This window comes from Hippocampus bargibanti, linkage group LG01, assembly GCF_051943395.1.
Source record: "Hippocampus bargibanti isolate YZ-2025 linkage group LG01, ASM5194339v1, whole genome shotgun sequence".
Lineage (NCBI taxonomy): Eukaryota > Metazoa > Chordata > Actinopteri > Syngnathiformes > Syngnathidae > Hippocampus > Hippocampus bargibanti.
The window spans coordinates 32,254,154-32,264,710 of NC_142734.1; the positions used below are offsets into that span (position 1 = coordinate 32,254,154).

At 40.3% G+C, this 10,557-nt stretch overlaps 1 protein-coding gene across 1 annotated transcript; it reads right to left on the reverse strand.

Annotated features, from left to right (window-relative positions):
• Positions 1-1,173: 1,173 nt before the first annotated feature.
• On the reverse strand, positions 1,174-8,143 carry LOC148903934 (uncharacterized). The gene has a single exon (XM_089011345.1). The coding sequence runs from the start codon at positions 7,963-7,965 to the stop codon at positions 1,396-1,398; it is 6,570 nt and encodes a 2,189-aa protein (XP_088867471.1). The 5' UTR covers positions 7,966-8,143; the 3' UTR covers positions 1,174-1,395.
• Between the last annotated feature and the right edge of the window lie 2,414 nt (positions 8,144-10,557).

Below are 10,557 nucleotides of genomic sequence, written 5' to 3' on the forward strand. Positions count from 1 at the left end.
GAGAGAGAGAGAGAGAGAGAGAGAGAGAGAGAGAGAGAGAGAGAGAGAGAGAGAGAGAGAGAGAGAGAGAGAGAGAGAGAGAGAGAGAGAGAGAGAGAGAGAGAGAGAGAGAGAGAGAGAGAGAGAGAGAGAGAGTATAAACGAGAAATATATTTTTGTTTGTGTACTGGGCAAACAAGTTCCAACAGAGAACTTATGCGAGAAATTTAATGTAGTCTGATAACTTCCTTTAGTGGAGAAGTGTTATGCAATCACGCGGGTGCCAAAATGATGAACACCGTTCTTAGCCATAAAAGTCACTTTAAAGGCTTGCAATGGGAAACGCCACAGTGCATCTTTTGAAAGCTCCTACGTTGAAACCTATATCACAGTCTCCCCCTAGAGTTGTGAAATGGCTTTTATCAGCTGTGACACGCACACGCACACGCACGCACGCGCACACACAAAAGGAAAACGTTGAAAAAATAAATACAAGAGCTGCTGCAAAAACCAGCGACTCTCGCGGCGCCATTTTAAAGTAAATAATAAAATGTGATGACACAAAAGACAGACATTCAATCTTAAGAACTTTCTGCACCCTCTTTGTTGTATGAAACAGTTGTAGATGAAAGAGAGGAGCAAAGTGTTCTTTTAACCAGTGGATCAGCGATGTGCTGTTGAAATGTGCACATCTACTACAAGCTAAATGTTGAAAGCAAACACGAAGGTGTAACATCCATTGACAAATAGAATGTCTCACATCTCCCGTCCTAGATAAATCACCCATCCATCCATCCATTGATCCATCCATCCATCCTTGTGTTTGTTGTTTACTTCCCGTTTTACCAGTGTACATCAAAATAAAAGGAATGCATTCTTAACATTGTTTGGACGTCATTAAGACTGCAGAGAATATGAGCAGGCTTGGATGTGTCATAAAGTTCATCCATGAGGTTGTTTGGTCAGAAAGGAAAATGTGCACCACAAAACTGATGCTCATTTGAGAATGCCCCACTCCCCCAATTTCTTTTCACTGATTATTAACGTGTGAAGACACCATAAAATGTCTACATTTTTGGGGAAAATAAAGGTTCTTATTAGTCTACCCCGTTTAATGTTGACAATATACAGACACACACAAATAATTTCAGTTAATAATTACATTTAAGAAATAATTGATTTATTAATGAAACATTGAGGGTTCAGTTTGTATATATTAACATATAAAAATAAAAAATGATACACATTGTGTACAGGTGTTCTTTGCCTTGCAAAAGTACTTATAAAATATTTGAATAAATTAATAAAAATAAATTGTTCTGTATATCAACTCACAAAAATATTTCTTTCAAGTGTTGGCAGACTGGTGTTGTAATGCATTTCTTGTTTGTTTTATTTTCTTTCATGAGGGTGTCATCAAAAAAAAGTGTGAGCAGGTGTGTACTTAAGTTGCTTGAATATGTCTGTCTCAATTGAGCCCATTTTACATGTCATTAATCTTTGAGGGGGGTACATAGCTATCCTTTTCAATGGCGGAACAGCCATATTCCCACAACTGGGTGGCCTTGGAATCCGTGTTTGACATCCAAAAATCATGTTTTGTCTGCATTGAATTAAAGAGGCACTATGTCCACAATTGGAGCACAAGACTGATGAGGCCTCAAGTGACATGTTTGCCATTTGTAGGGTTTTTTGAGACCATGCCATTGTGTCATTCCTATGAACAGTGCTATATGTGAGTCTCCTCGAATCTGTTGTCTTACTTATCCAAGAATCTACCTTGGTTTGTAGTGGCATCGTGTTGTCAAAAAGCATATCATCCCTGCGCCGATATGGCTGTATCATCGTTAAAGGCTCATTTTGTTTCATTCTCAGATTCCGGCATTCTGACTTGAATCTCAATGGATCAAAACCACTTTCTTGTCTAAACCTTTCTGGAGCACATCTGATGGATCCGAGCCCTAGCCCTTTTTGTATTGAACCCATATTTAGTTGTGCCCGGGATTTCACTGGAATCTGGTCTTGATCGATGATTGGTCCTCTTCTAGGCCGATATGCAGTCCGTATCGCTGATCCACGCCCTATAGTATTTCGTCTCGAATGCGTTTTAGGTCTAAGAGGTTCGAGTTCTCTATCGACAATTACTCCGCCCTTGGGTTTGTACTGACCCCGTATCTCATAACGAGACCCTAGTTCCTTTCTCCTATCTGCCAGACTAGTGACGTTCTTCGTTGTGAGTGAATCTGGGCCTTGATTGATCAACAGTCCTTCACGAGGGCTGTGTGAAACCGGGATCTCAGGTCTGGGAGCAATATCACTCATTTTACTTTCCAGACTTCTGGTCTCAGCCATTGGAGAAACAGGAGTTGCAAGCTTAGTTCTATATGGAGACAGTGGATGGATCTCAGACATTGGCTTTTCTTCAGTTATTTTGGTATCTGAACACCAGCTATCAACACTAGTCTTCTGTTTGTGATGCGAATCATGAATGGGCGGAAAGTTGACACTTTTCAATGCTGATTTGTTTCCTTTCACCTGTTTTTGTGAAGTTTTGTCCGAAGACTGTGAGGATTCTGTGTGGGACTCTTCACTGGTTTGAGAACCTTTTTTTTGTTCATTTATTGCACCACAAACATCAGTTTTGTCCAGGACCTGTGGGACAACTGTGGAATGTTGATTGGCAACTTTGATTGTAAAAGATGGCCGTGTTGTTTTTTTTCTCTCTCGTGCTGGTGGCATTTGTCCAGGTCGCGATTTATCAGGTACGCCGTTCTCTTTCGGTGGCGGGGCCAGTGGCCCACGTTGGTGGGGTGTTTTAGACCCAGATGGCCCTTTACTTTCCTTTTCTAGCTCTCTGCATACATTCTCGGATTTTTGTACCAGAGACGTACCTCGGCGCATTTTAGGCTGGCAAACTGAGCTTACAGCATATGGAGAAAGTTGTGTCTCCTTTTGAATCTGTGTTGAGAAAGTCAATGACGGTCGTACTGTTTTTCCCTCATGAAGTGGTCCTTGGGGCCGCTCTGTTTGAGTCTTAGATGATACAGTCATCTTTTTGTGTGTTGGGCTCACTGGGCTAGATGTATCCTGTCTATATCTTCCTTTTTTTGATCTATCAGAAGAAACCTTACTGCTAGAGTCTTTACTTGACTTAGATGTTTTAATAGTTGAAGAGGATGATTCACGATGGTCAACAATGTGCCCTTTGCTAGGCTTAGAAGGCTTTATTTCAGTGAGGGGACTTTGCTCAATTTTTTTAAGACTTTGATGTTTTTTTTGTTTATAATAATAATGGTCACTGGATGTTGAGGTAGAACTGACACTCTTTGATGTTTCCTCCATCGGCTGCTTTTGTGCAGAGGCATTGGAGAGAATAGGTGAGCACTCTTGGTCTGTCTGTCCAGGACTCAATTCCCCCTTACTTTCCATTTTCACCAACTCATCACAGAAACCCTCTGGTTTGGGGCCCAGATGATCTTGGCATGGGAATGATTGTATATCTGATGTGACAGACTTTTGGGCTAATGTTAGTTCATTTTCATCAGGGCTCCTGAGACATAATGCTCTCCTTTTCTTTCGCCTTTCTTCACGTGGTGGTGGCATTGTCACTGGTCGAGTTATATGAAATATAGGGCTCTCTCCTTGTAATAGTCGAACTGGTCCAAGAAAGTCCTCTGCGTCAGACATGGCTGTCTCTTTCAACGACGAAAGAACAGGTTCAGAGTAATCTCCTTTGGATGACAGTGAAGACCTTTCAGACCCACTATAAGATTCTTTCCCATTTTTTTGTGGTGAAAAAAGTTGAGAACCTGTGGCGTCCTCAATATCAGACTCAACAGTGCTTTGATGTAATGATGGCACTTTAGCTGGGACAGCACCAAATTTTGGCTTTCTTTCAAAACTACTATCTGTATCAGATTCAGTCAGTTTTTTTTGCCGTTGTTGATGCAAATGTCTCTCCACTGTCTCAGAGAGATATGGATTAAATATAACCTCTGCACCAGATTTAGTAGCAAACTCCGTAGGTGGTGCCAAGGGTACATTATCAAAGTAACTTAAAATGGTCTCTTCATTTGGGTGTAATGTTCGAACCATGCCCTCATTTCTGATCACTGGTTCACGCTGGTTAACCCACTCCTCCTCAGCCAATACTACGGATTTGCATGCATTTTCTATATCAGGTACCGTCATTTTTACAGGAGATGGCACTGATTCAGTTACATCCCTTTCATATGTGTATATTTCAGATACACCCTCCAGTAATATGTTTTTATGTGGTGAGAACATTGGTGGAGGTTGGACCTCAATGTTTGAAAATAAGGTTTGTTGAAATGGTGAGAATCCCGATTCAGCTATTTCCTCTATTTTACACTCAGTCATTTCTTTGTGCGGTGACAAGGCTAACATTGATGAGACTTCTTTGTCAGAGAAAGGCTTTTCCCCAAGTTCTGAAGGAACAAGTCCCAATAGGTCATCAGAATCTGACACAGAAGATTCACTATGTAGCCATGAGATTGGTTCAAGAGGAGAGTAATGATCCGAAACAGTGATTTCTTCATTTGGTCTTGTGACTGGTTCACATAAATCATCTGGAAATGGATCAAATAGGTCCTCTGAATGTCGTGTTCGCACTGGTCTGGAAAATCGTTCTGTTTCACACACAAACATATCTTTGTTCGGTGACAGCTCCAGTGTAGATGCATCCTCTGTATTTAGATCAGATAGATTAACTGTATCAGGTACATTGACCAGTTTCTGTCGTGATGGAACAAATAACGATAACTCACCTAGATCAAAAAAAGAAGGCACTTTGTGATGCAAGGGAACTAGTTTGGATGGGGACCCTGTATCACTTAGTTCCTCCTCATTTGGGAATGTATTGAAAAGTGCATCTATATCTAATAAAAGAGGTTCGCTCTCTGGTGATGTTTCAAGTCCGGATAACCGGGATGATTCTTGTATATCAGATTCTGTGATATGTCTGTGTTGTGGGAATGGTTCAGAAAATGGTGACAGTGATATTTTCTGTACATTCTGCGGTGGACTACAGAGATCTGTTGCAATGTTCTCTCCAAAAGGTAAAGGGACTCCAGGAAGGTCTTCTACATTGGGCATACAGATCTCATTGTCTGCTGTTGCTGCAGATGATGATGTAAATGGAAGTAAATTAGATCGATTATCCATGAACTGCCATGGTGATGGTATCAAGTGAGTATCGTACAAATCAAATTCTTCGCTTGCTAGTGATTCAGTGAGTTTCTCTGTGTAAGATACAATGGTCTCTTCAAGTGGTAAAGGTAATATGCCTTCTGTGTCGAGCTCTATGGTCTGTTTTTGTCGTGGCACCATTCCAGATATATGTTGAACATCAGAGTGAATTAGCTCAATTGTCTCTTTTTGTGATGGCATTGGTCCAGATCTATCTACTATTTTAGACAAAGTCTCTTCTATTTGTGGTGGGCATAGTTGAGTGATGTACTGTGCACCAGATTCAATGGTCACTCTTTTTGGTGATAATATTGGTCTACTAATTTGTTCGATTTTATATGTAGTGGGTTCTATTTGTGTGCTTGACATTGGTTCAGTGAGGTCTTGTGTGAAAGAAACAATAGTTTCTTTTTGTGGTGGAATCATTATCATAGTGGAGTCTTCAATTTCATAATCAGCAGTCGCTATTTGTGGAGATTGTATCGGTTCAGTGACTTCTATGACAGAGCAAGTTCTTCCCTTTTGATTCAAAGGAATTAATGTAGCTTGGTCTTCTGTGTCAAAGCTGTCTATCTGTGGTGATAGCACCGGTCTGATCCAGCCTTCTATTGTAGAGACAGCAGTTTTCATTAGTGTTGATTGAAATAGTTCAATAAAATCGTTTGTGTGAAAGTCAATGGTTTGTGGTGATTGAATTTGTTCAGTTATGTTTTCCATTTCAGGTTCAGTGTTGGTATCTATTAGTGGTGGTGACACTGACTGTGTGATTTCTTCTGTCTTTGAGCCAACGTTCTCCCCAGGTGATAGAGTAATTTGCTGAGATATTTTTTCAATGTCATACTCATCTGTTTCCGATAGTAATGAAGAGAAATATTCTGTGATGTCCTCTTCATCAAAGTCAAAGGTCTCTCCACATGGTAAAAGAACTCGTCGAGATACACCTTCCTCATCATAATCAATGGTCTCTTCTTTTGGGAAAGTAATAAGTCCAGTCCGACAGGCATCAGGAGTTGCTGTCTTTTTTTGCGGCGATGACACCTTTCCAGCTATTTCTTCTAGACCACACTCATTGTCCTCTTTTTGTGGTGCTTGAATTTGTCCACTTATAAGTTCAGTTAAACTTTTAATTGTTTTTACCTGTGGAGATGAAATTAATTCAGTGATAATTTTAGGTGACTCAGTTGTCTCCACTTGTGGTAAAGATGCTGGTCTTGATAGTACTGTATCGTGATCGAAAATCTCCTTTTGTGTTGATGGCATCTTTTCAGCAACGTGCTTTGTATCGATGTGAATGGGCGCTGTTTTTGGTGATTGTATTTTTTCTTCAACGTCTTCAATATCAGCATCAGTGGTCACTCTTGGTGGTGATGGCATTGGCATTGGACTGACTTTCACATCTGAAGCAGTCTTTTCTATTTGTGGTCTATGCACTATTTCAGTAATGTCGTCTGGAACAACATCAAATATGTATTTTTGTGGTGAATGGATGGCTCCAATTATGTCTTGCCTTTCAGACAGAATAGTTTCAGTTTTTGAAGATGACACCAATTCTGTGATTTCTTCTCTTTCAGCTCTTTCATGTAGAAGAAAAACTGGTTGAGATATTTTTTCAGTGTTCGGCTCAGTGGTTTCTTGTACATCAGAATCCATTGTTTGTTTTTGTGATGATTGTATAGATCTAGTTATATGGTCTATATTTGATTCCATCACTTCTATTGGTGGTGTGAGCACTGATTTAGTGACCCATTCTGAATCAGACTCAGTGATCTCTTTATGTGGTCGAAGGATTAATCCTGATGTGTATTCAGTGTGAGGCTCAGTGGTTTGTCTTTCTATTAATGCCACGTGTCCAAATATAACTTGTACCTCAGAATCTATGGACTCCTTTTGTGGGGATGACATTGGTTTAATTATGTCTTGTCTTTTGGACCCACTGGTTTCTATTTGTGTTGATGGCACTGACTCAGTCATGTCTTCTGAATCAGAGTCAATGTAATCTTTTTGTCGTGATCTAATTGTTCCAGTTATGGCTTTGATTTCAGGCACAATAGTTTTCATGAGCGGTGACAGCACCTGTTCCACTCTCTCCTCTTTGTCAGCGTCAATGTCCTCTTTTTTTTGTCGTTGCATTTGTCCAGTAATATCCAGTAGTCTAGAAATGCTTTCCTCATCAAATTCAGTGGTTTCTGATTGAAGTAAAATATCTTTCCCAAACATGCCTTCTGCATAAGATGGTGCTGTCTTTTTTTGTGGTGACGGCGACATTCCCACAATATCTGTGTCACTGTGTTCTTGTTCAATTTGTCCAATTATTGCTTCAGTTTCACTTTCAAATGTGTTTTCCGCATCAGGTGTTGTCTTTTTTTGTAGTAATGGTGACTTTTCTGCAATGCCGTCTTTGTCAGCATCAATATAGTCTTTTTGTGGGGATGGAATTTGTGGAATTTGTCCAGTCATATCTCCAATTTCACTTTCCATGGTTTCTACCTGAGTTGGAGACAGGAGTCCAGTGACGTCTATTTTAGCTGAGTCAGTTGTCTCCTCAGCTGATAAAGGAACTGGTTCTGACAAGCCTTCTTCATTACGATATAAGAACTCACTTTGTGGTGATGGGACTTTGTCTCCACTGTGTATTTTTTCGGATGATGGTGTTGTCCTGTCTTTCATTTCAGAAGCAGTGGTGTCTATCTGTTTTAAGTGAACAGAAATGTCTTGTGTATCAAAATCAGATGTATATTTTCGAATCATTCCAGGAGTGTCTTCCATTTCCGACTCCATTTCCGTTGTTTCTATTTGAGGTGAGGAAACTAATTTATTGATTTCTTTTCGAGCACCATCAATTGTCTCTTCCTCACATGGTAGACACAAAGATTCTGTGATGATGTGATCTGCATCATTGTCAAGTGTCTCACCATGTGAGAGAGGTCTAGAAATGCCTTCCGCATTGAAACCAATGGTCTCTGGTTGAACGAAAGGATCGACTCCAAACATGACTTTTGCATCAGGTATCGGTGTCTTTTTTTGTGGTGACAGCGATGCTTTGTCCTTGTCACTGGCGACTTGTGGTGATGAAACTTGTCCAGGTATATTTTCAGCTTCATTTTCAAATATGTCTTCTGTATCAGATGCTGCAGTCTTTTTTTGTGGCAATGCCATCTTTTGCGCCATGTCTTCTTTGTCAGGATCAATGTCCTCTTTTTGTAGTGGAGGTGAAATTTGTCCAGTTGTATCTTCTGTTGTACTTTCAAATGTGTCTTCTGCATCGGCTCTTGCTGTTTTTTTTTGTAGTGATGTCGACTTTCCCGCAACGTTCTCTTTTTCAGCATCGGTGTCCTCTCTTTGTGGTGATTGAATTTCTCCAGATAGATCTTCAGTTTCACTTTCAAAGAAGTCTTCTGCATCAGGTACAGCTGTAATTTTTTCTGCTGATAGCGACTTTCCCGCAGTGTCTTTATTGTCAGCATCAACATCCTCTTTTTGTGGAGATTGATTTTGTCCAGTTACATCTTCAGTCTCACATACAATGGTTTCTACCTGTGGTGGAGACATAAGTCCAGTGACGTCTTTGCTTGACTCAGTTGTCTCATCATCTAGTAAAGGAACTGATTCTGAACATCCTTCTTCATCACCATCTAATAATGCGCTTTGTGGTGATGGGCCTGCTGGAGTTACACTTCTCTTGTGTAGGTCAACTGATCCAGAAATTTCTTCTGTGTCAAAGTCAGATGTATATTCTTGTGGCGATTGAATCATTCCAATTATTTCTTCCATTTGACACTCTATTGTTTCCATTTGAGGTGAGAACACGAGTTCTGGGATTTCTTCTTTTTCTGCATCAACTATGTCATCCCCATGGGGAACAGAAACTTGTGGCAGTGTGTTTTCAACTTGATCCTTAAAATGTTTCATTTGCGGTGAAGACAAACAATCTGTGATGCTATCTGCATCATGGTCAAGGGGCTCACCGTGTGGCAGAGAAATACGTCTGGAAATGTTTTCATCAAAATCACTGGTTTCTGATGAGGGTAAAAACGCCACTCCAAATATGTATCCTGCATCAGCCTCTCCTTTCTTCTTTTGTGGTGATGACAATTTTCCCGCAATGTCTTCCTTGTCTGCGTCAGTGTCTTTGTGTGGTGATCGAATGTGTTCAGTTATACCTTCTGTTTCACTTTCAAATATGTCTTCTGCATTAGAAACTGCCTTCTTTTTATGTGATGATGGTGACTTTCCCAGTATGCCTTCTTTGTCAGCGGCAATGTCCTCTTTAACTGGTGATTGAAGTTGTCCAGTCCTATCTTCAGTTTTAATTTTCATAGTTTCTGTCTGTGTTGGAGACATAATTCCAAGGACATATTTTTCAGCTGAGAGTAAAGGAGCTGTTTCTGTTATTTCTCTATCAGTGCCTAAGAACTCATTTTCAGGTGATGGGAGTTTGTGTCCGCTGTATTCCGTATCAACCTCAGTGGTCTCTCTTTGTGGTGATGGTGTTACACTTCTCCTTTCTGACATTTCGGAATCAACAGTTTCTATCTGTGGTATGTCAATTATTTCAGAAATGTCTTCTGTGTCAAAGTCCGGTGTATATATTTGTGGTGATTGCATCACTACAGTTGTTTCTGTCATTTCATCCTCAGTTTTTTCCATTTGATGTGAGAACATGCATTCTGGGAATTCTCCTTCAACTGTATCAACTATCTCCCCCCCATCTGGAACAGAAATTGGTTGAGAAATGTTTTTAACTTGATACCGAAGGAGTTCTATTTGTGGTGAAGGAAAAGATTCTGTAATGCCATCTGCATCACGGCCTGGAGTCTCACCATGTTTTTGAGGAATAGGCCTGGAAACGGCTTCCTCGTCAACATCCCTGGTTTCTGAGACAGGTAAAGAAGAAAATCCAAAATAGTCTTCTGCATAAGACTCTGCTGTCTCTTTTGGTGGTGATGGTGATTTTCCCACAATTTCTTCTTTGTCCGTGTCACATTCCACTTTTTGTGGTGATCCAATTTCTCCAGTTCGCTCTTCAGTTTCACTTCCAAAGATGTCTTCAGGTGCTGCTTTGATTTTTTGTGGTGATGGCGACTTTCCTGCAAAGTCTTTCTTGTCAGCATCTATATCCTCCTTTTGTGGTGATTGATTTTGTCCAGTTACATAATCAGTTTCATTTTCATAGGTTTCTACCTGTACTGGAGACATGAGTTTAGTGACATCATTAGCTGAGTCAGTGGTCTTCTCATCAAGTAAAGGACCTGGGTCTGAATATCGTTCTTTCTGACTTTGTGGTGATATGACTTTGCCTCCTCTATATTCTGCATCAACCTCAGTGCTCTCTCTATGGGGTGATAGTGTAACACTTCTCCTGTCTATCAT

Coding starts and splice junctions, on each gene's coding strand:
- LOC148903934 (XM_089011345.1), bottom strand. CDS start 7,965: ATGGAGTCGGAAATGGAAGACACTCCTGGAATGATTCGAAAATATACA.